We start from the raw sequence: 25725 nt of genomic DNA, 5'->3' as shown, positions 1-25725 counted from the left end.
AAAAATCAGATATTTTTAATTAATATATATATAAAATAAATATTTTTAGACAGTGTTTGTTGGGGATTAAAATTGGATTTTTTTAGTAAATTGTGATAGAAGTTTTTGAAATATGTGATTAAAAAGTTGTAGGATTGTTGTCGATTTTATCCCGCTAGTGGATGGATTGTAACAAGTAGTAAAGTGAACCTTTTGAATCCGGATTATCGTTCTCACGAGGACTATACTTTAATACTCAATTTATTACTCCTAACTTCTATTTGATGAAAATAAACAAAAAGAAAAAAGAAAAAAAAAGATTGAATGTGATTTTTAAATCTAATTATTGAAAATTTCGTGAATGCAGCAAAGAATGTTTGAGAATTCAAGTAACGAAATGATATTGGGCCGGAACAATTTCACCTATTGATCACCTTTATTTCTAATATCGAAATTCATAAAACCTAAAGTATTATTCAATTGAATTCTTCTATTATATTCAATTTACCCCTCTTAAGTTCTCATTGAACCTATTTAAATAATTCAATTACATATCTACATGGGAATCAACATTATTTAAATGAAATAATAATTCTAAGAATTTATATATGACCACAGTAATTAATATAAGTATCTCTATACATTAGATTAATTTACCGAATTTTAATATGTGGTCTAAACAAAAATCAGTATCTCAACATAATTATTGTTCATGAAATCATTGAATAATTGGCCAGAAAATTCAAAGCGTTGAAAGCATAATTAAAATCTACACATAAAATATAAAAGAATAAAAATATCAAATAAAAGAAATAAAGGTTCCAAATATGTTACATTATTCGTCCTAAAATTAAATTTAACTACACATATTAATGAGAGAAAAATAAGAAATTATGGAAGACATCACCGAAAATTAACGAAACGTGATTCATTTCCAATTTTGCTCCAATTGTCCAATATTTGCTTCTGCGTGTATCTCCTTTTTTTTTTTTTTTTTTTAGCTCAAGCTGCTTCAATTCTATGTTGGTGTCTCTGCTCCGGTTTCCGTGTGTATTCTAAATAATAAATTCTAGCAACTTGGTCTCAATATTTGCAGCCCAATTTCTGCCCTCTACTGCGTGGAATATAGATATATTAATGGCAGCCATCAAGTGTTCTCTCTCCCTTGGTTTTCTGCGCGTTCTCTATTAATGGCAGAAAAAGAAATCCCCAGTTCCCTAATTCCCAACGTGTGTCTCTCTCTTTCCGCTGCCACAAAGTTTGTACAAAATATATAGAATAAAGATATTTGTTCAAAATTTTATTGACAAAATGATGAACTCACTCTCACAAAATTAACGGATTTCACGTGAATTTAGAAAATGTCGACTTGTGGTCTCCAACTCACATTGTAAGTAGTGAATAAGAAAGTTTGTAAAAATAAAATTATACATGTAATATGATCCAAATATATAATATTGGCTGCCCCTCCCAAATTTTCGTGCGTCTCTTTTTTTTAATAATAAAAGCAGACCTCAATTTCACTTCAAAAAGGACTCTAGCTGCTGCCTAATTCCTCCTGCTTGTACACATCTCTATCTTAACCCTACAGCCACAATATTTGACTCCAATTCTTGGCCATTAATGCGATGTTACTTTTGAAGTCCTCAATCTTTCAATATAATAAATTTTAGTTGTTGAGCCTTTTTATTATTGCAATCCATGTATTCTTTAGTTCAATTCAAGTCATTCACTTTTCAAAGTATAAAATTTGATCTCTGAACTTTGCTTCTAGTAGCCAATTTACTCCTCGTACTTTAGAGTTTGTCATTTCTTTGCCGATTTTTGCTTCCTTCCTTCGATTTCCTTTTTACTCATAGAATTTACCTATTAAACATAAAAAATAATAATTTAGGATATATTTTGTCGAAATAACCATCAAATATCATCATTGTAGGTACCGAATAAGTGTATAAAATATATTTATTAAGGATCCATGAAAGATGTAGTTAATATTGATTGTTTGACTTTGACTTGAATTAAAATCAAATTTTAATTTGAACCAAACAGGCTCTGAATACAACAATTCAAAAGCTAATTCATCTACCACACAATTTCAATCTCAAATCCTATTATCTCTCCCCTATCTCTCTCGTCTTCTTCACTAAGCTGCACACAATTATCACCGACTAAGGCGATCCACACACAGACCACCGGAGGTGAGCGTCGCGCATCATGCGATCAACATGACTGCACACAACCAGCAGCATTTTGGTTCTGGTGATGGCAGTTGAGAATTTGATTCATTCGTGGTGTTAAGGTGGCTGTGGCGGCGATTTGTTGGATTAGGTAGTGACAGTTGTTTTGTTGGTGGATCTTGTTGGTGGCAAGTTTGTTAGATTTTGTTAGTGGAAACCGTGACGATGTTTGTGTTGGTGGTTGTGGTGGTGAGGTGATAGTGGTGGTGGTCATTTAATCCCTAATTTATGTAGTGGTGATAGTGGTGGTTGTGAGGTGATGGTGATGGAGGTGGTCGTTGTGGCAAGGAATTGGGATATGGTCATTTGTTACTAGGGTTGCGATTGGCTTCTCATGCGTTCACAGTTTTTGCACTCATAGTAATATAGTTTGTACTATTTTGTTGGTCGATTGTCCCTTTTGGGAGGAGGTGGTGGTGGTTCTGGTAGCGATAATGATGGTGTCACAAATTACTTTGTTTATTGTAACCATAAAATTGGTTAATCTGTAACAAATAAACAATATGTAACCAATGAAAAGATAAAAATGTGACACCAAAATAATGCGTAACCTAAAAATTTATTAATTTATGACTAGTAAATAAATTGCAACATATAAATTTTTGAAAAATACTATGTGTACACAATGGCATTACACTCCCCTCACATGGAGGGGGGCCCACATGTAATAAAATATTCGTGTAAGTTTGTGTATACACCATAAGAATTTTTCTAATTTTTTTTGTTTGTGATCGATAGACAAATTGTGACCTATAAAATTTTCGAATTGTGATCGTTTAATAATTTGTGACTAAAAAATAATATGTGACTAACTAAATCGCTACTTTGTGACCAAATTATATAGATATGCGGTCTTACTATATTTAATTAATAACATATACAATTAATTAATTAAATCATAAATAAATTTTAATAAATATTTGATTTTTGAAATTTGAAATCCTTCTCAATTTTGAAATAGATGATACCTAACTTCTTAATTTTGAATTTTTCCCTTTCTTTTTGTTCTTTAATAAAAACTTCACTTTTATAATTTTATTTTTAATCGGATTGAAAAAAATAATATTTTGTTTATTAACGTAAACAGTTAAATAGTCGATGTAATCGAAATTGATAAATATACTTAAAAAGATGTCATTGTGACATCTTTCAATGCCATTTGGAAAAATTTCTACAAGTCGACTAAATGAAAAACAAATGCCAATCCTTATTTTCCATTCTTATCAACTCCAATCAATATAATGGGAAGAGCTGTACTATCTGACCAAGGTCAAGGAGAGGTTCAAAAACAAGAGTTGAGGTGATAACATCTCAGCCCTTCATCTGAGTCCATGGGATTTAAATCAAAGGTTGAAGTGGTGACACCTCACCCCCTATTTTTGAGCTGATCCCTGACCCTGGACCAACAGCATTACACCAATTTGGTGTCAAAATATGACGTTGGTCATAACATGCTGACTCCCCATCGTAATTCATAGAGGAAATTTTTTCCTTATTATCCAATATGATTAAAATTCCTTAAACCTCTGGAATCATTGATTGCTAAAAATAGTGATATTTTTTTACAAGATCACAAGTTTTGAAATGAGTTCATAAGTCAAAGTTGAACATAGGCATCAACTGTCTATTGATCAAGCAATGAATTCAGCTCCATAATCGAAACTCGTATACTATGAAAATCCTCCTCTACCTTATCAGAAAAGCATGAGTTGCTGCATGACATGACCTCCAATAAATGTGTCTTTCTCTTTGTAGCTTCTGCTTTTGCTTTCTGTAAATCTCCGATTTTTTGCAATTCCATCTGCAATTCCTCGTCCACAATCTTCATCTCTTCCTCTTTTAGTTCTCCTTCAAACATGCTCTGATGGTACTCGATAATCATGCTCTCAAATTCATTCCTTCCCTCGTCATTGATTTCCAAGAGCATCTTTTTCTCCTCAATTATCTGTTGAAGCTTGTGGTCCATTTCTTGTACAAACTGCATATCCTTTTTTACCTCCATTTCAAGGACTTGTATATCACTTTCCACCTTACCTAATTTCTTGTTTAAAGCTTCCCCTTCCCTTTTCAAATCCCCGAGTTTTTCTCGAGTCTGCTTTATCTGATTTTGCAGCTTTGTTTTCTCTTCTTCAGACTTCAGTAACTCCGTAGCTTTACCACTCAATTGCCAGTTCTTCTGGGAGAGGTCAATAGCTGTTTTCTCGACGTTATCTATGGCAAATAGGACTCTTTCACTTTCCAGTCTTCGATTTTCTTCCTCCATTTGTGATTTCAAGTCTTCCAGGCAGTTTTTCGATTCAAATTCAGATTGTTTAATCTTCATCTGAGCATCCATTATTTCCTTCCTTGAGACATGAAGATGGGCCAATTCCATTTTCCTTTGGTTTAGATGACATACTGAAGCATTCAACCTTGAACTTGCAGAAGTTTCACGCTGATCAAAATAACTAACCGAAGAAGAAAAGCTTGCCAAAGAGTACTTTAGAGCTGATAATTTCTTGTCAAGCTGATCTCTCCTTTCCTGAATCTGAGAAGAAAGAAGCTTGAGTGATGCGTGGCACTTTTGTTTGTCCTGAATATCTTTTTCCATTTTTTCAATCTCTCCTGAAAGGACGTCAACATCAAGGATTGCTCTTTCAAGTGAACCAAATATTCTTATTGTTTGCGCAGAGTCCGAAAGCTTTTCTTGTGCTTCTGCAAGCTTCTTTCTCAATGACTCGAGATCTTTATAAACATTTACAAGAATGGTGGTTGATGATTTTGCCTGAATCTCCATGTTACATCCAGCAGTCCCAGAAACCTCTGTTGCATTAAGTTCCAGCAAACTAGTTTTCTGCCTGATATTACTTTCTTCAAGTTTTTCAAGTTTCATTAACTCGTCTGTTTCAATTCTTTCTTCTTCAAATGGTCTTGCCTCAGAATTCTCTGTAACTTCTAGCAAACATTGCCTACCAGCTTCACTTGAGTCAGAATAATTGCTTATTTCTGAATCATTCAAGCATAGGCCATAATCGTCCTGCACGTTTACTTCATACAAGCAAGTTTCGTCCAATAACTCCTCTGTGCTGGATTCAGGTTGATCCTCCAATACAAGCTCTCTATCAACGTTCTGCACACAGGGTCCAGTGGAACCTGTTTCCTCCCTCTCATATTTATCGTCTTCATAACCAGGAGATTCATCATATCTGAGACATCGGCCTTCATCAATTTCAACAAGTTTTCCTGGACAGTTGAATTCTCCTTTGTTGTTATCATTTTTCTGTTGACCAGAAGCAAGAACTCGTTTAAATTCATCCCTCTCTTGCATGGCCTTCTCATAAAGACCCAACAACTTATCATTTTCTTCATGCATTTCCATGAGTTGATGCTCTAGACTCTCAACTACCTTTTTCATATCCAGTTCCTTCTCTTCACGGTGATGGATGTTATTTTTAGCTTCATCCTCTTGAGGATTTAGAGATTCGTCGGTATTTTTCCTGTTGTCTGCAACAGCCCCTTCATACAATTCAATCAGTTTATTGTTATCCTCAATTAAGACCCTCAGTTTCATCTTGAGTTCATCATTTTCTTTGGACAAGACAATTGCCATTTCATGAGCTTCTGCTTCTCTTTGGCTGGCTGCTGCAATTGCATCAACCATAGTTTTGTTAAATGAGTATTAGGGCTATGTTTAGTAGGAATTCTGGTTGTGAATTTTTTAGACTAGTTTCTTCATGGAAAGCGTGTGTGAAACGATTATTAAGATCTATTTGGTAGGATTTTACTTTTATTTTTTTATAGAAGAATTTTATAAGAAAGTTATCTTTGTTGAATTTTCTCTATAAAAAAAAATTGGATAAATTACTTTCAATTAATTATTCGAACATATTTAAAAATAATTTATGAATATCAAAATTAACTTTTAACTTCTTAAAGATATGCTACACGAAAAAATTGATTCATATGATGGGGAGAAGGGTGGATAAAACAATAAGGTTGTGTTTGATAACTCCATTTTGACAAGGGAATTTAAGTTCCATTTTTCTTTCATTTGCCTTGTTTGATAGGCAACATTTTCTAGGCAATATAATTTCAATTTTCCATGGCACGTGACTTGTTTTCTACCAAATTGAGGAATTCATTTTCTTGCGGGTGGCGTGGGGAGGGGTATGGTTTTTGGTTTTCCAGGCAATTGGCAACTTCTGTTCTTTTTTTTCCTTTCTTTTTTTTTATTTAGCAATAGAAATAAATTCTATCACCAATTCTAAAAAAGGATATTCCTTAAATTGACAATTTTTATGCAAAACAAAGCCAAATAAACCTCAAAAAATACTTTTATTTTAATATTTTTCATGTGAAAAATTATACCAATCAAATACAAAAATTGACAATTCTCAGAAAAATAATTTTAAGTCAATTCAATTTCTTGAAATTCGTTTTCTTTACATTCAAATTTTATTTTTACAATCAAACGGATCCTAAATACAAGAAAATAAATGTATAGAAAGAACAGCACACAGGCAGGCTTTTATCTCACCAAGTCCCACCTAGACGTGGAATTATCTATTTGACTGGTCTTCATTTATTTTAAAAATGGCTTGAGTGAGATTCTACCTACTGTTAGGGCTTGTCTGAGTCCCATTTTTGTTATAAAAAAAAATGTATTTTTGAATAGTATATTGATAAAAAATGTATAGTTTAAAAAATAAAAAAATTAAATTTATGTATAATGTTATTTTATTGAAGAATATGTAGTTGAAATATGATCAAAATACTATTTAAAATGCATTTTTTTCCAAAAAAAATGGAACTCAAAGAAGGGCTAATATTTGATTTCGTCTTAATCGATATTTAAATATATTTTTGTTCATATATTTTATAGAACTCATATATTTTAGTTTAAATGGAGCTCAAATAGGGGCTAATATTTGTTTGATGAATAATGCTCGGTGTACATTATAGACACCATAATGATGTCTCGTTTGATTTTGTGACTTCTGGAATGAATCGAGCAGAAATGACTCCAGGAGTGGGTGACTTGACCACGACTTACTAAAAAGCATGGGTATGGAAATAGAAGAATTTCCCGTAATTGTGAACCTTCACATTCCTTGTTCCCCATTAATTTTTTTTTTTCAATGATACATTCATACAATAAAATATTTTGTGTATAAACTCAAAAAAAAAATTCCTAATTTTAAACTATACATTCGCTAAAAAACACTATTCTAAAATTATTTTCCACAAAAATTTCTCTCTCTCTCTCTCTCTCTCTCTCCACCTTTGACCCAGTTACAGGTTTATGTGTCAAAAATAGGCTTTGAAAATTTAACATTTTGGTGGGTGGGGTGGAACAAATTCAACCCCTTTAAAATGATCAATATCTGTATTGATACAATTTTTGGACCATATCTGTAGTAGAGCTCGTGGGAAATTAGATTCGACTCCATTCGTACCTAACTCTTTACATTGAAATTTTCTTTTAGGGGAAATTACACCCATTCATATGTTTTAAGATCTAATTTTAAAAATCAGATCCAAAGTTTGTTTATTTAAAAATCAGATATTTTTAATTAATATATATATAAAATAAATATTTTTAGACAGTGTTTGTTGGGGATTAAAATTGGATTTTTTTAGTAAATTGTGATAGAAGTTTTTGAAATATGTGATTAAAAAGTTGTAGGATTGTTGTCGATTTTATCCCGCTAGTGGATGGATTGTAACAAGTAGTAAAGTGAACCTTTTGAATCCGGATTATCGTTCTCACGAGGACTATACTTTAATACTCAATTTATTACTCCTAACTTCTATTTGATGAAAATAAACAAAAAGAAAAAAGAAAAAAAAAGATTGAATGTGATTTTTAAATCTAATTATTGAAAATTTCGTGAATGCAGCAAAGAATGTTTGAGAATTCAAGTAACGAAATGATATTGGGCCGGAACAATTTCACCTATTGATCACCTTTATTTCTAATATCGAAATTCATAAAACCTAAAGTATTATTCAATTGAATTCTTCTATTATATTCAATTTACCCCTCTTAAGTTCTCATTGAACCTATTTAAATAATTCAATTACATATCTACATGGGAATCAACATTATTTAAATGAAATAATAATTCTAAGAATTTATATATGACCACAGTAATTAATATAAGTATCTCTATACATTAGATTAATTTACCGAATTTTAATATGTGGTCTAAACAAAAATCAGTATCTCAACATAATTATTGTTCATGAAATCATTGAATAATTGGCCAGAAAATTCAAAGCGTTGAAAGCATAATTAAAATCTACACATAAAATATAAAAGAATAAAAATATCAAATAAAAGAAATAAAGGTTCCAAATATGTTACATTATTCGTCCTAAAATTAAATTTAACTACACATATTAATGAGAGAAAAATAAGAAATTATGGAAGACATCACCGAAAATTAACGAAACGTGATTCATTTCCAATTTTGCTCCAATTGTCCAATATTTGCTTCTTGTTGTTTTTCCTTTTTTTTTTTTTTTTTTAGCTCAAGCTGCTTCAATTCTATGTTGGTGTCTCTGCTCCGGTTTCCGTGTGTATTCTAAATAATAAATTCTAGCAACTTGGTCTCAATATTTGCAGCCCAATTTCTGCCCTCTACTGCGTGGAATATAGATATATTAATGGCAGCCATCAAGTGTTCTCTCTCCCTTGGTTTTCTGCGCGTTCTCTATTAATGGCAGAAAAAGAAATCCCCAGTTCCCTAATTCCCAACGTGTTTCTCTCTCTTTCCGCTGCCACAAAGTTTGTACAAAATATATAGAATAAAGATATTTGTTCAAAATTTTATTGACAAAATGATGAACTCACTCTCACAAAATTAACGGATTTCACGTGAATTTAGAAAATGTCGACTTGTGGTCTCCAACTCACATTGTAAGTAGTGAATAAGAAAGTTTGTAAAAATAAAATTATACATGTAATATGATCCAAATATATAATATTGGCTGCCCCTCCCAAATTTTCGTGCGTCTCTTTTTTTTAATAATAAAAGCAGACCTCAATTTCACTTCAAAAAGGACTCTAGCTGCTGCCTAATTCCTCCTGCTTGTACACATCTCTATCTTAACCCTACAGCCACAATATTTGACTCCAATTCTTGGCCATTAATGCGATGTTACTTTTGAAGTCCTCATAAAAATAAAATTATACATGTAATATGATCCAAATATATAATATTGGCTGCCCCTCCCAAATTTTCGTGCGTCTCTTTTTTTTAATAATAAAAGCAGACCTCAATTTCACTTCAAAAAGGACTCTAGCTGCTGCCTAATTCCTCCTGCTTGTACACATCTCTATCTTAACCCTACAGCCACAATATTTGACTCCAATTCTTGGCCATTAATGCGATGTTACTTTTGAAGTCCTCAATCTTTCAATATAATAAATTTTAGTTGTTGAGCCTTTTTATTATTGCAATCCATGTATTCTTTAGTTCAATTCAAGTCATTCACTTTTCAAAGTATAAAATTTGATCTCTGAACTTTGCTTCTAGTAGCCAATTTACTCCTCGTACTTTAGAGTTTGTCATTTCTTTGCCGATTTTTGCTTCCTTCCTTCGATTTCCTTTTTACTCATAGAATTTACCTATTAAACATAAAAAATAATAATTTAGGATATATTTTGTCGAAATAACCATCAAATATCATCATTGTAGGTACCGAATAAGTGTATAAAATATATTTATTAAGGATCCATGAAAGATGTAGTTAATATTGATTGTTTGACTTTGACTTGAATTAAAATCAAATTTTAATTTGAACCAAACAGGCTCTGAATACAACAATTCAAAAGCTAATTCATCTACCACACAATTTCAATCTCAAATCCTATTATCTCTCCCCTATCTCTCTCGTCTTCTTCACTAAGCTGCACACAATTATCACCGACTAAGGCGATCCACACACAGACCACCGGAGGTGAGCGTCGCGCATCATGCGATCAACATGACTGCACACAACCAGCAGCATTTTGGTTCTGGTGATGGCAGTTGAGAATTTGATTCATTCGTGGTGTTAAGGTGGCTGTGGCGGCGATTTGTTGGATTAGGTAGTGACAGTTGTTTTGTTGGTGGATCTTGTTGGTGGCAAGTTTGTTAGATTTTGTTAGTGGAAACCGTGACGATGTTTGTGTTGGTGGTTGTGGTGGTGAGGTGATAGTGGTGGTGGTCATTTAATCCCTAATTTATGTAGTGGTGATAGTGGTGGTTGTGAGGTGATGGTGATGGAGGTGGTCGTTGTGGCAAGGAATTGGGATATGGTCATTTGTTACTAGGGTTGCGATTGGCTTCTCATGCGTTCACAGTTTTTGCACTCATAGTAATATAGTTTGTACTATTTTGTTGGTCGATTGTCCCTTTTGGGAGGAGGTGGTGGTGGTTCTGGTAGCGATAATGATGGTGTCACAAATTACTTTGTTTATTGTAACCATAAAATTGGTTAATCTGTAACAAATAAACAATATGTAACCAATGAAAAGATAAAAATGTGACACCAAAATAATGCGTAACCTAAAAATTTATTAATTTATGACCAGTAAATAAATTGCAACATATAAATTTTTGAAAAATACTATGTGTACACAATGGCATTACACTCCCCTCACATGGAGGAGGGCCCACATGTAATAAAATATTCGTGTAAGTTTGTGTATACACCATAAGAATTTTTCTAATTTTTTTTGTTTGTGATCGATAGACAAATTGTGACCTATAAAATTTTCGAATTGTGATCGTTTAATAATTTGTGACTAAAAAATAATATGTGACTAACTAAATCGCTACTTTGTGACCAAATTATATAGATATGCGGTCTTACTATATTTAATTAATAACATATACAATTAATTAATTAAATCATAAATAAATTTTAATAAATATTTGATTTTTGAAATTTGAAATCCTTCTCAATTTTGAAATAGATGATACCTAACTTCTTAATTTTGAATTTTTCCCTTTCTTTTTGTTCTTTAATAAAAACTTCACTTTTATAATTTTATTTTTAATCGGATTGAAAAAAATAATATTTTGTTTATTAACGTAAACAGTTAAATAGTCGATGTAATCGAAATTGATAAATATACTTAAAAAGATGTCATTGTGACATCTTTCAATGCCATTTGGAAAAATTTCTACAAGTCGACTAAATGAAAAACAAATGCCAATCCTTATTTTCCATTCTTATCAACTCCAATCAATATAATGGGAAGAGCTGTACTATCTGACCAAGGTCAAGGAGAGGTTCAAAAACAAGAGTTGAGGTGATAACATCTCAGCCCTTCATCTGAGTCCATGGGATTTAAATCAAAGGTTGAAGTGGTGACACCTCACCCCCTATTTTTGAGCTGATCCCTGACCCTGGACCAACAGCATTACACCAATTTGGTGTCAAAATATGAAGTTGGTCATAACATGCTGACTCCCCATCGTAATTCATAGAGGAAATTTTTTCCTTATTATCCAATATGATTAAAATTCCTTAAACCTCTGGAATCATTGATTGCTAAAAATAGTGATATTTTTTTACAAGATCACAAGTTTTGAAATGAGTTCATAAGTCAAAGTTGAACATAGGCATCAACTGTCTATTGATCAAGCAATGAATTCAGCTCCATAATCGAAACTCGTATACTATGAAAATCCTCCTCTACCTTATCAGAAAAGCATGAGTTGCTGCATGACATGACCTCCAATAAATGTGTCTTTCTCTTTGTAGCTTCTGCTTTTGCTTTCTGTAAATCTCCGATTTTTTGCAATTCCATCTGCAATTCCTCGTCCACAATCTTCATCTCTTCCTCTTTTAGTTCTCCTTCAAACATGCTCTGATGGTACTCGATAATCATGCTCTCAAATTCATTCCTTCCCTCGTCATTGATTTCCAAGAGCATCTTTTTCTCCTCAATTATCTGTTGAAGCTTGTGGTCCATTTCTTGTACAAACTGCATATCCTTTTTTACCTCCATTTCAAGGACTTGTATATCACTTTCCACCTTACCTAATTTCTTGTTTAAAGCTTCCCCTTCCCTTTTCAAATCCCCGAGTTTTTCTCGAGTCTGCTTTATCTGATTTTGCAGCTTTGTTTTCTCTTCTTCAGACTTCAGTAACTCCGTAGCTTTACCACTCAATTGCCAGTTCTTCTGGGAGAGGTCAATAGCTGTTTTCTCGACGTTATCTATGGCAAATAGGACTCTTTCACTTTCCAGTCTTCGATTTTCTTCCTCCATTTGTGATTTCAAGTCTTCCAGGCAGTTTTTCGATTCAAATTCAGATTGTTTAATCTTCATCTGAGCATCCATTATTTCCTTCCTTGAGACATGAAGATGGGCCAATTCCATTTTCCTTTGGTTTAGATGACATACTGAAGCATTCAACCTTGAACTTGCAGAAGTTTCACGCTGATCAAAATAACTAACCGAAGAAGAAAAGCTTGCCAAAGAGTACTTTAGAGCTGATAATTTCTTGTCAAGCTGATCTCTCCTTTCCTGAATCTGAGAAGAAAGAAGCTTGAGTGATGCGTGGCACTTTTGTTTGTCCTGAATATCTTTTTCCATTTTTTCAATCTCTCCTGAAAGGACGTCAACATCAAGGATTGCTCTTTCAAGTGAACCAAATATTCTTATTGTTTGCGCAGAGTCCGAAAGCTTTTCTTGTGCTTCTGCAAGCTTCTTTCTCAATGACTCGAGATCTTTATAAACATTTACAAGAATGGTGGTTGATGATTTTGCCTGAATCTCCATGTTACATCCAGCAGTCCCAGAAACCTCTGTTGCATTAAGTTCCAGCAAACTAGTTTTCTGCCTGATATTACTTTCTTCAAGTTTTTCAAGTTTCATTAACTCGTCTGTTTCAATTCTTTCTTCTTCAAATGGTCTTGCCTCAGAATTCTCTGTAACTTCTAGCAAACATTGCCTACCAGCTTCACTTGAGTCAGAATAATTGCTTATTTCTGAATCATTCAAGCATAGGCCATAATCGTCCTGCACGTTTACTTCATACAAGCAAGTTTCGTCCAATAACTCCTCTGTGCTGGATTCAGGTTGATCCTCCAATACAAGCTCTCTATCAACGTTCTGCACACAGGGTCCAGTGGAACCTGTTTCCTCCCTCTCATATTTATCGTCTTCATAACCAGGAGATTCATCATATCTGAGACATCGGCCTTCATCAATTTCAACAAGTTTTCCTGGACAGTTGAATTCTCCTTTGTTGTTATCATTTTTCTGTTGACCAGAAGCAAGAACTCGTTTAAATTCATCCCTCTCTTGCATGGCCTTCTCATAAAGACCCAACAACTTATCATTTTCTTCATGCATTTCCATGAGTTGATGCTCTAGACTCTCAACTACCTTTTTCATATCCAGTTCCTTCTCTTCACGGTGATGGATGTTATTTTTAGCTTCATCCTCTTGAGGATTTAGAGATTCGTCGGTATTTTTCCTGTTGTCTGCAACAGCCCCTTCATACAATTCAATCAGTTTATTGTTATCCTCAATTAAGACCCTCAGTTTCATCTTGAGTTCATCATTTTCTTTGGACAAGACAATTGCCATTTCATGAGCTTCTGCTTCTCTTTGGCTGGCTGCTGCAATGGCATCAACCATAGTTTTAATTTCCATCTGTTCACATTCTCCAATATTGAGCATTTGATTGTTAGTCAAAGAAAGAAGTTCGGTTTGTCCCTTCCGTGTGTCTTCTGCTTTGGCTTCATGTGACATTCTCTCTGCCTCAAGCTTTTCTACCAAGTCTTTAACATGCCTGCAAATTATTTTTTGACAGTGAAGGCAAAATAACGTAACTGGACTCAGAAAGAAAAAAAAATCTTTATGGACAAATAAATTATCAGCACTTAGAGAAAGCAACATATTTTGTAGAAATATTTACTTTTGAAGTCCAGTCTTCATAAAATAGGATGATAACTAAGCTGGATTTAGAAGAAAGGCAGCATAATATATAGTCAAAATAGAAATGATTTTGATAAACAGTTACCTTTCTAACTTTCCTTTTTCTTCAACACAGAAGTCAAGTTTCTTGCGAAGTGAATTGAGTTCTGATTCATTCTGAATGGCCTGAAAGATTGTAAATTGTATTAGTCCAGTGACATGAAGAAAGAAACAGGCCTAGACAAAAAAAACATGATGATTTTTTTGGTAAAAGACCCACATTTTATAGAGAAGGATCTTAAATTAATAAAGATATACCTGCATATGGAGAAACTCATTCTCCTCATTGATTGAGGTACGCCAAGGTGATGCAGAGTCCTGTAGGAAAGAAAAAGAAAAAGAAAAAGAAAAAGAAAATATTATACTTCCAGCTATGCTTTTTGGTTTTCAAAAATGCACATTATTCTTCTTGTCAGCGTGGAATTAATTAATACATTTTTTGGTATCTAAGACTTATTCACTGCACTCGAGAAATGAATGACATATAATGGCTCCAAAAGGGAAAAAGAGAGAAAATCATTGCGTTGATACTTGATAGCAATTAGATTGCATACAGCATTATACAGGATTATGAGTGTAATATTAACTAGAAGTAAGGCAAGCTATTCATAGTTCTGATGAATGAACCATTTTGGTTTGGATGAAAACAAATATCACGACATGCAACGGTGGGAATAACCTTGTGATATTCCCAATGCACCATTTGGCATCTTGCTCAAAAATAATAGATCCACGTGCATTGGTAAATGTTTGACAGAAATTTAGTCACCGTAAGATAAGTTAATTTAATACCTGATAGGAAATTAGAAGATTTTTGTCACTATGAATATCCATTGCCAGATTAGCACTTCCTATCTACACCCATCAATGTATAAATATCATTTAGATATAAAAGATAAGCACCTGAGCGTTCGAGGCATCTGATTCATGCATGAGTTTCCAATCAAGAGCTTCTAGCAACTGCAAATAAAAGAGAATTCAAACGAACATTATGTTAACATAGTGAGAACAAAGATATCCAATGTGACTGAAAATCTAAAACTCTAGACTAACGTTAAACAGGTTAACCACATCCATATGATGGAGTCACATTGACAATAATGTTAGATCCTAGTTTCACATTCCATTTAACATGGGATACAGTTGTATTCCAGCATATTTTATCACCTTCTCCATTAATCACTCTGTTAACCGCCAATTCAAAGCCATAAACAATGTCCCCAAAAATTTATTGACGCCAAAGGTAGGCAAAGAAGAGGTAAATTTGCTCTGATTTGTTCCTAAAAATTTCCCTACCCCCAGCCACACATGCAAAACCCCTACCGGAAATGACAAAAACAGAAACAAAAAAAATGCATTCTCTTCCTCTCCAAGTTTCCAGTTGGCTGGTGGACAGCCTCACAGCTCAATTTTTGAAAAGACTATTTGTCCAGAATTCTGTAAATTAAAATTAACTTCTGAAGCATGAAAGATATTGCTGAAATCAAAATGTATAGGAAAATAACTTATAACAAAAATATATAATAAATTACATCATATGCATTCAAAAAAAGTTGGGAAATTCATGGCCTGAAAAAGCACAAATCAACATTATGGTTTGTAAAGTAAAACAAATTCTTAGCCATGTTTAAAGAACAGATTTTTGTGGTTATTCAGAATTGCTTTGTAGATCATGACTAGAATAATCCATGCATATATGAAAACACGCTCAAATAAAACAATGATGTGAAAATTTTACCTTGTTCTGTAATATCATTATCTGCTCATTCATTCTTTCCCGTTCACCTTCTTCATAAAATGACTTTAACCTGAATTATTGAGCAATATTAAGTAATAGAAACTAGATTACCCAAACACTACAGAGAGAATGCAAATGATGGCTAGAGAGCAAAAATACACATGAAAGGAAAAGAAACGACAGATGACTGATGCAGATACTTGTTGGAGAGTTAGAAATATGTTAACACTTGCTGTTTTTGGACTGAACGAGCAAATGTAAGAGGAGTTGTAGTTATCGACTCAATTTCATTCCAATCTATTTTACATACAGAATGGAATTGTCATTGCATAAACTTAGTGCTTCATTATTTTGAATTACTTCTTGACTTTCTTTAATCAATAAATGAAGCAAATTTGAAGTCAAGTGAGAAAAATGTAACAGATTCACAAGTGGTTTTTGTTATCAAGTAACTGAGTGAAACACTTAGAAGTTAGAACCAATAAAAACTTGCCTTCTGATCTCTTCTTTCAACCGCAAATTCTCCATAGCAAATCTTGTGACCTCTTGGTTGCGGTCAACCTGAGTACGTAGGACCTCTATTTCCTTTAAGTGCTCCTCCTTTTCTTTTAGCAAATGAGTCTCAGCAGAGATCTTTCCAGAAGCAACAGCTTCAAGTCTCTTTATTCCTGATTCTCGGAATCTTAATCTCATCTTCAAACCTTGTATTTCATCTTCCCTTTGTTTGGCCTGATTCACAATCACAGAATAAATCAATTACTTAAAAAATTCAAAATTACATTATTCTGATCCTCTACTTGCTTCTCCTAGCACATCAAATTCTTGCTGATGCCTTGGATAACTTGGGGTAATTAAGCCCAAAGGAAGATTTAGTAACGCCATAATTCTTGATTGTTTAGAATTGAATTTCCCAGATGACAACAAATAATGAAGCACCATATCTTCCTAATAAAAATACATTTTTATAGTTGACTCATTTCGTTGGCTTATTTAAGGCTTTATCCTGTACAGATATTGGAATTTTCCATATAAAGGGTCTCTCAACTTTCTTTTTTCTCTCTCCATTCTCCTTCCCCCAAATTTACTGAAAGTAAATCCCCAACTATCGACTCTTCATGTTGTTATCAAAGTGAGGTGACATTTTATAAGCGTTCATAGGGCTATGCCATCCTGAATTAATTTGTCAACAATTTGTATCAAAAAAGATCAAAAGCACTTCTCTAGTTTGGAATCAAGTCAATTTGAAACTTTATGTAATTGAACAATTTATTCATAAATCATAAAAGCATTTTATAAGAATAAAATTAGAATTAGGAAGAACTTTAATTGGGTTACACATACCAGCTGCATAGCTGCCTGATTCTCTGCTGTCAATGTCTGCAGTGCAATGTCTTTATCCTTTTCCCTGCGGAAAGCTCCAACAAGGGCAACTTCAAACTCCTTTTTCTGAAGCTGCAAAAAGAAACTTCATGAAAGTTTAAGTCATGTAAAAAATTACTTCTCACAGATGGTGATTCATGCTACTTACATGTGACATCTTTTTATCCGATATAAGCGGACTGGAAAATCCATTAAGCCTTTCCCATTTAAAGGATCCTGGAGATCCAGGAAAGGTTACTGATAAAATGTCAGCATCATTGCCTTCAGCTCCTCCACTGACTAGACTTCGTAAACGAGATACTTCTTTCTGGAAATAACATTAATGGTAATGATAAATATCAAGTACAACAAAACAAAAGCATTCAGAAGAACCGATATTATTCAATTCAATCCTGCTTTTGAAGACTGATGAAGCAAACTTTGAATCACTTTCTAAGGCAAAATTCACTAAGATAAAAACAGGAAAAAAAAACTCACTAGTTTTAAAGTAATGTTACAATCTGATACTTTTAAATAAGATGTACAATATAATAGTTTAACATATGCAAAATGTTTAATCAACACACTGGTTAATTGCATATTTTAACAGTGTGCTATTAAAATGAAGTCAACGTTCCAATCCCTCAGTCAGGGCTTCTTCAGCTGTATCAAACTGGGAATATAGTATGACATGACTTTATGACCAAATTACAGCACTAATTCATACGTTTGCAAAATTACACCAAACGAATGGCCTGGAAATTCGAAAGTGAGGAAACAAAATCAAGAGTATGTTTGGCTTATTTTCAAAAATAAGCCCAGCAAAACATGCTGCAATGCATGGTAATATCAACTTGAAACACAATTGAAGTGACCTAATGCATATGCTATCTGCTTTAATTCTTTGTCATTCATTAAGGCTTTTCTGAATTTAGGATCTCATCAACGTGTCGATTTTGATACTTCTGAATAGTGCTTTTTCAACAAATTATACTTGTGATATGAATTTGGATTTTACGCCTCTGGGATGCAAAACAATTTTAATGAGCAAACACTAAAATAAGTGACCTTTGATGCACTTCCAGACTAGGAGTTTGTAAGACAACCTATTTATGGATGTTGCGGGTTAATCAATATAAAAAGTGAGGCTAAACGTAAAATCATAGCTGAAGTAGGATTGTAGTTGATACCTTGAGATTTTGGTTCTCCATCCTCAAAGCAAGCACATCCCCAGAAGCATCTTCATTTATAATAGCCTAATAGAGTAACAAATGCAGTGTAAGAAAAGAAAGAAATGACAACTTTATAGCTACCACCAACCTACAAGAAAGAAATAACAAAATATTACGCATTAAAATTTCAAGTGGATCTTAGTTTGAAAAATAAAATAAAATAAAAACTTGAATGAGTAAAACATTTCAACTACCAAGTGGAGAAGTTGGGGCAAATTTTAATGGCACCATAAATTGCTAAATGTTTGCTTACTGAATCATTTTTAAAGAACTATGGCATGAATTATAACCTAATGGATACAGAATTGGAGAGAGTCAACCAATATATATGACCAAGCAACTTACTTACATGATTTTTTATAAATTTGGCACGTTGGGCAAACTTCAACGTACTTAGAGTCTCCAGTGAGCAGCTGCACATGCATAATGCAGTGTTACTTGAATTTCATGTGATAACTTTATGGAAACAAGATAGCATTCAGATGTCCCCTTCAAAGAAGTGTGCAATAAACAACGTAGACCCATTGATCAAATGGTTGGGAGAAAGAAGATCAAACCAGATAGAAGGGCTAATATTTGCAATGATGATTGTCTTGGCATTCCCTCCCAGAGAATCCTGAAAAAGGATATAAATGAAATTGGATATACTAAACTATTGAAGGCAATATTAAATGATTCAATTTATCTCCTTCCTAAAATCTTGAGCTTTTAGATGAAATATTTCAAGATGGTATTAGAAGCGGCAAATGTCCCAAATTTAAGTCTTGACACCACCAATTTATGAAAAATATCAAAGCATTTGATCAATAAATGAACATGGCCATGACGAGGCATGCCCACAACATTTAAATGAATAAATTTATTTCCACTCTAGCAGCTTAAACTTTTAGATAGAGTGATTAAAAATAATTTTTTTCTCTTGACTCTGAATTGTAAGTGGATTTATTTAATGCAAGTGTATGAAAGAAGAATCCTTTAGTATTTTCAAAATTTAAGATTGTAAAATAAATAAAGAAGAAAAAAGTTTCACAATACTGCAAATCATGTACCCCAAAGTCTTCAAAACGAAAGAAAGTGATAGATAGCAGATACAACTTGTAATCTAGTTCTGGTTCATAAATATATCGTTATGGACAGGCTCTCAAGTTATTCATTCTTCTATATATCCTATGAAGGGCAGGCCTAATTATCATGTGCATTGAGAGAGATTGAAGTATCTTAAGATACTCCACAATGGTTAAACGACAACAATCCATGGATGCATAATGTGTACTTGCACTCATGTTTTCCAGTAAAACTTGTCACCTGAAGCAAAAATGTGAGCTTTGAATCCCTATAAGGAACGTGAAGTGACTTCCCATTAGAGATGTTCACCAGGTTCATTATGACAAGCCTGAACAAATCCATTTTAAATCTCATAGTTAAAATAAAACATTAATAATGAAAATATCCAATATGTTTAACAATATCAATGACAAAAGTTCGTAACAAACCCTAATGTAGAAAGCGACTTGTTGATGTTTGTAGCTTCCTTTAGACGTTCGCCTTCAGCACCAGAGCTCTTCTGCCTATGTTTGTGAAACAAAAAATAAAATAAAATAAAATAATAAATAAATAAATATATATATGTATATATATATATGAAAATCTTTTAACAGTATTATGTGATTTTCTCAATTGTATCTGTCATATATATACTCTTACCTTTCAGATCCTGCTAAATCTACAAGATTAAGTCGAGCAAACCGGTGATGAGTAATCCCTTGGGACTCCCACTGGAAAGGAGGATCAGTTATAATTTACATAAGATCACTATGTCGAAGGGCAAAATGTGAAGAAATAAATGAAGATGATAAAAATAGCTCTAACCTTGCTTTCTATGATGCACGTGAATACACTATGGGAACGACTACTAGCACGATTCATATTAGTCGCAGCTACCTTTCTGTTAGCTGAACCCTGAAACACTCAAAATTTTTAAACCACTTTGTAACTAGAAAAGGGAGCCATGCTTGTTGAGAGAGCAACGGTTAGGAAAAATAACACCGTAAGACCTGAGTATTTTATGCACATTTTATAAGATAAAGAAAGTAACCATCAATCCATTTAACAGAAATCTAATAATCCTTCAACGATGAAGTTTTTTAGGCTATCTTGCATGTATAACTCATATCAAAATATACAGTAATTAACTAAATAACCAAAAAGGGGAAAATCAGTGGGGGTGAGCTCGAGCCAAATTCAGTTCCACTTTTTTGATGATACATATTTGAAGATAATTTCTAGATTTTTCTCAATAAAAGTGTCGTCAACGTACAGAGAAAAATAAAATCTACCAATTCTATTTGCTCGTTTATCTAAAATATAATATCATTAGTTCATTTACCATTGCTAATCAGAGAAGTTTTATCTCTATCATCAATTATATGAATTATATATTGCTTCAGAGAGGACAAGAAAATGAACGTAAATAAGTAATGTTTTTCCCTTGGTGAGGCTGAGAGCAGAAAAGGAAGCTATTTTTAAGGAAAACCTGAATAAGTTGCTGGATTACATCCCGAGCACTCGTGACCTCAACCTCGTTGAGATTTTCTACATAAATTCCTTTCTTAGTGTCTTCTCTGATCTGCAGAAAGTCAATTAATACTGTCCATTAGCATTTCTCACAAGGGCCTTGGCCTAGGGAAAACAACCACATAGGAAGATGTCGGCATTTTAGTCAAATGACATCCTGATGTATACCAGAAAGCTAAATTATATGTTACACATTTTATGTTGTGATACTTTCAAATTCTACATCTCCACAGAATATACATAGGAGTATTATCTATATCAAACAAGGTCAAACTTATTTAACCCGAACAGCTTCAATAGTTGGTTCATGTGCAAGTAAGATTTAACAATGAATTAAGAATCCAATCCAATTCTCCACCCCCAACTATTTGGCAAGAGAAACACAAATATATTTGGAGGCTGGAGTTTCAAAATCTTTTGTCAAAAGTAAAATAACAACTTAATATAGATCGCCAAGGTGTTTTGTTCCCTAAAAATGTGATACAACTAAAGATAGCGGTGGGTATAGACAGCTCCATATGAAATTCAAATATACCACCAAGGAATGTGACCAAACTGGGACACAGTAAGGAACAATACCTGTAAATTGACAGATGAAGGATCCAAAAGATCAAGAATCTGTTCATTGTAAATCTCTAAGAATGAACATTTACAAGTAAATTTTATTTTTTCCTCCCTGCGAGCTTCCTTTTCCTGTAAAAAATAAAGGAACCACAAGAGGCAACATTATATTTGCAATGCAAAGATATGTAGATAGGTCTTACGTACAATCAAACTACAGGTAATCGCATATAATAACGTCTTAGTCATGTAGAAAATGGAAAAGGAAAAACTTCTCTACAAAAGCAAAACAGCAATTAACCTTGAAACTTTTCCACAACTAAAATTTGGGCTCCAAAAGACTTTTCTTTGATGTAACAAATGATTTTTTTTGTTCAAAGAATATAAAGGCCAATTCCATTAGGTTGGTTTTTCAGTGGCAAATTCTTAAATCAACAGATTTTATCATTAATTTCAAGACAAAAATTGCAGAAAACTCATGGTCTTCAATCAATAGATGAATCAATTCTTATAGTATACCTTTTGAATTCTAGAGAATAGGTATTCGAAGACTCTAGGTGTCATTCCACAGTTAACACTGTGTCTTCGCGTGCCACCCTCAATGTCACCAAGCATTGTGTGAGTTTTTCCACTTCCAGTCTATATGGAAAAGATAATTGAACCATACAAGAATACTATCAAAATCATGCATTCAGCTATCAATAAGAGGGCTGCAAATTAATGTAAAAAAATAGTAGCTAGCTATATCCAACTAACTATAAAGAGCTTTGCATTATAAAAACTAAGTGAGACTGAAATTCCATGAAAATGCGGATGCTTTAACTCACTTGTCCATAAGCAAACATGCAACTGTTATATCCTCCCACACAATTCTCCACCATAGGCACTCCAGCTACTTTAAATAGCATTTCCTGATAAAATATTACAAACATGAATTAAGGTGATATAGAAAAGATATTTGTTAGCAAATAAGGAATACTGAAAAAAAATATTACCTGGCTAACATTTTCATCAGCCACCAGGTCAAAGGTAAAGCGTGATTCTGGCTGCCCTGTCCAAGTAATTGACTGTGAACTGTCTTGCCTAACACATCTATTGTGCCCTTGCAGTGATATTTCAGAACCACTCAAAGGACGAGTTCTAATAATAACCTGTACCAAATCAAACAACAAAAGTACTACTTAACCAGCATTTTTAACGTCTATAAAGTTTCCCTTTTAAACCCTAGCTTTAGCACTTGTAGAACAAAGTTATGGACTTATGGTTTGAAACATGACTTTGTTAATTCCTACGGCCTCAAGATTAAGATTCACAGGAAATTTAATTCTCTAGCAATTATAGACAATACTCCCTCTTGTTGGGTACAACATTGAAACACAGACCACTTTGGGAAGTTGAAACTGCAATCACCTTAAAATTCCAAGATACAAAAATATTCTTCCAGTAAGAGCAAGGTACAAAATTTTGTATCCATAAGAAGTAACAATTTCAATTTACCCTTGGTGTCCCAATAATTTCATAACTGGAATATAAAAAAGTTTCATGCAACCAGATTGAGGTACAACAATTGGTGCTAAACGTACAACCTGCACGTTGCCTTGTGCAAGTGGAAGTAAATTAGCTTACATCCCGTCAATCAAGTTATGAAGTGCATTAAGCTCATAGCCTCACTGCTAAACCAATGTATGCCGACAAATACAGAATATTCAAAACTAACATATTAAAAAAAACAATTAGATTTAAAAAATAAAAATAAAAACAAAAACAAAAACAAAAACAAAAACAAAAACAAAAAAAATTAGATACCTGAACATTGTGGTCTTTCCAGAAGGAGGGATCTTCACGGAACTCGAAACTGCGACTGGTGTACGAAGTGGTGTCGCCATCATCAGATTTACAGGCCTTATCCTTGTAAGTAGAATGCACTAAGAAATTATCTTCAGAAGCTGATTTCAACAACAATTCCGGCGAGCTCAAGCTCTTCATCAACATCGTCGAGGAGTCGGATGGGTCGGATTGTTGGTATCGGAACGGGGTTCTAACTGCGTTCAATGATTCAGAATTATTACCAGAAATCAGCGGCATTTTTGTGACGAGAGTTTACAGGATCGAAATATGGATGGAAGGTGTAGAGGGAATTCTAGGGCACTGGTGGTTAAGAGGGAGGACGGGGGGTTTGAGATTTGAAAAGTTGAAGTGTACCGTTTGAGATTTGAAAATTTTGAATTACGGAATAATGGAGCCAGGTTTAAAGGTGGGTGCGGCCGTGTAGGGGGATGAAATATGAAATTACCATCATGACCTTATGAAATGTGAAAATTTGTTATAAGAGGGTGTTAGAATCACATTTTTATGAAAAATGTATTTTAGAATAATAAATTGATGGAAATTTGTGGTTAAAAAATAGAAAAAATAATTATTTACCTCTAATATTATTTTAATGAATAATGTATTATTGGAAAAAAAAATGTATTTTGAAAAGAATGAGAATCAAACAAGATCTAAGAATGAAAATGAAAAATATAGTAGTTACAGCCCCACACAAGAGATAGATTTTTAAATATAAGCCTTGTTTGAGCCACATTATTTTCAAATATATTTTTAACAGTAATTTGACATCATTTCAACCACATATTATTGAATAGAATAATACACGCAAATCTAAATTTTTTTTTTTATTTTTTAGTCACACATTTCTCATTGATTGGACATGAATAATGCATTTTTCTTCTTAGAATGTGGCTCAAACATAGGCCTAGTGACTTGATATGACGGATAACGGTCATATTTTTTATTTTAATGACTAAATAATAGGAAACAAATGGGATTATGTTTGTTTGGTTATGTAAAGGCCCTATTTGGGCCGTATTATTTGAAAAAAATATATATTATTAAATAGTAATTTGACATCATTTTAATCACACATTTATCAATAAAATAATATTACACACAAATTTAAAACGTTTCTTTATTTTTTAACGACACATTCTCTATCAATCAACTATTCCAAAATACATTCTTAAAATATAATGTGGCTCAAATACATACTAAAAATTTTAACTTATAAGCCCCCGTTTGACCCCATTTTGTGAAAATGAAAATTGGTGGAATAGGGTTTTTTTTTTTTTTTTTTAATGAGTGGTTGAAAAGAATGAAAAGTTTTTATTTACGTGTAAAATTATTTTATAGAAGATTGTGTGGTTAAAAATAGGAAAGAGAAAAATCTAAATTTTTTCTTACTTTTTAACCACATATTATTCAAAATTCATTATTCCAAAACTTATTTTTCAACTTTAATGGTAGGCGAACCAGGCTTAATTTGTACTCATATTATTCAACTTCACAAAAGAGAAGTCCTCGAAAGTCATACAATATAATAATGGTAAAACAAGCGATAATAGAAGCAACTCTCTTAGTATTGCAACGTCATTTCAAATAATCCAAAGTACAATAAACAAAACATTTTCTTAAAATAAAAATTAGACAGAATTTTGTGCAATAAACTTCTTGATAAGTATCATTAACTCGTTTGATGGTTCTGAATTGGGATTAATGGTGAAGAAGCCATGCTGCTGCCCTTCAAATTCTGCATATTCAATCTTCTTTCCCCAGTTTTTCATCTTCTTTCCCCAGTTTTTCAATTTCTTTGCATACTCTTCAGCTCTATCTTTCAACAAATCAGATCCTCCAACCACAACTAGAATTGGGTCAAGGCCCATTGTCTCCAGATTCGGGCTCATGGGCCCAAATGGGTTCACAAGTGGATGATCAGTTGTTTCTCCAAGTGGTAATGATAGCCTCCAAAACCTAGCCCAATAAGAAAAATATGATAAGGTCCACTTTGATTATCATTCAATAAATTAGTAACACTGAGTTGCCATTTCCATATGTTAGGTAAAGCTTTTTTATTATAAGTTATGAATCATACAGAATGTGAAGATAATAAGTGAATAATAGCTAATTCTGCATAATGCGGATAGAAATGATTTTGACCACTTTATAAACTTGAAATGGCTTTACAAAACATACTAGCAGTTGTGTTTTAAATTATTAAAGACCTTATTGCCAGAAAAAAAAAAAAAA

At 33.0% G+C, this 25725-nt stretch overlaps 1 protein-coding gene across 2 annotated transcripts; it reads right to left on the bottom strand.

Annotated features, from left to right (window-relative positions):
* Window positions 1-3721: 3721 nt before the first annotated feature.
* Window positions 3722-23867, bottom strand: LOC111388776 (kinesin-like protein KIN-12E). Of its 2 annotated transcripts, XM_023013578.1 has the most exons (22): window positions 23449-23867; window positions 22638-22793; window positions 22470-22553; window positions 22162-22281; window positions 21661-21774; window positions 21041-21133; window positions 20377-20466; window positions 20212-20282; window positions 20001-20075; window positions 19813-19900; window positions 19065-19123; window positions 18857-18920; window positions 18466-18531; window positions 17445-17603; window positions 17258-17368; window positions 16410-16645; window positions 15917-15986; window positions 15082-15138; window positions 14437-14496; window positions 14225-14304; window positions 13837-13993; window positions 3722-5853 (listed from the first exon to the last, which is right to left on the bottom strand). In XM_023013578.1, the coding sequence occupies exons 1-22, from the start codon at window positions 23725-23727 to the stop codon at window positions 3841-3843; spliced, it is 4302 nt and encodes a 1433-aa protein (XP_022869346.1). In that variant the 5' UTR covers window positions 23728-23867; the 3' UTR covers window positions 3722-3840. The 2 variants fall into 2 exon arrangements, with proteins under 2 accessions (XP_022869346.1, XP_022869345.1); XM_023013577.1 differs by lacking the exon at window positions 3722-5853 and having other exon boundaries at window positions 11705-13993.
* Window positions 23868-25725: the final 1858 nt, after the last annotated feature.

Source organism: Olea europaea, unplaced genomic scaffold, assembly GCF_002742605.1.
Source record: "Olea europaea var. sylvestris unplaced genomic scaffold, O_europaea_v1 scaffold528, whole genome shotgun sequence".
NCBI classification, from domain to species: Eukaryota; Viridiplantae; Streptophyta; class Magnoliopsida; order Lamiales; family Oleaceae; genus Olea; species Olea europaea.
This window is presented reverse-complemented; position numbering and strand designations above follow the sequence as displayed.

Coding starts and splice junctions, on each gene's coding strand:
- LOC111388776 (XM_023013578.1), bottom strand. CDS start 23,727: ATGCCGCTGATTTCTGGTAATAATTCTGAATCATTGAACGCAGTTAGA. Junction 22,282..22,469: donor GCATGTTTGCTTATGGACAA/GTGAGTTAAAGC, acceptor TTTTCCATATAG/ACTGGAAGTGGAAAAACTCA. Junction 17,369..17,444: donor CGGATAAAAAGATGTCACAT/GTAAGTAGCATG, acceptor TTCTTTTTGCAG/CTTCAGAAAAAGGAGTTTGA.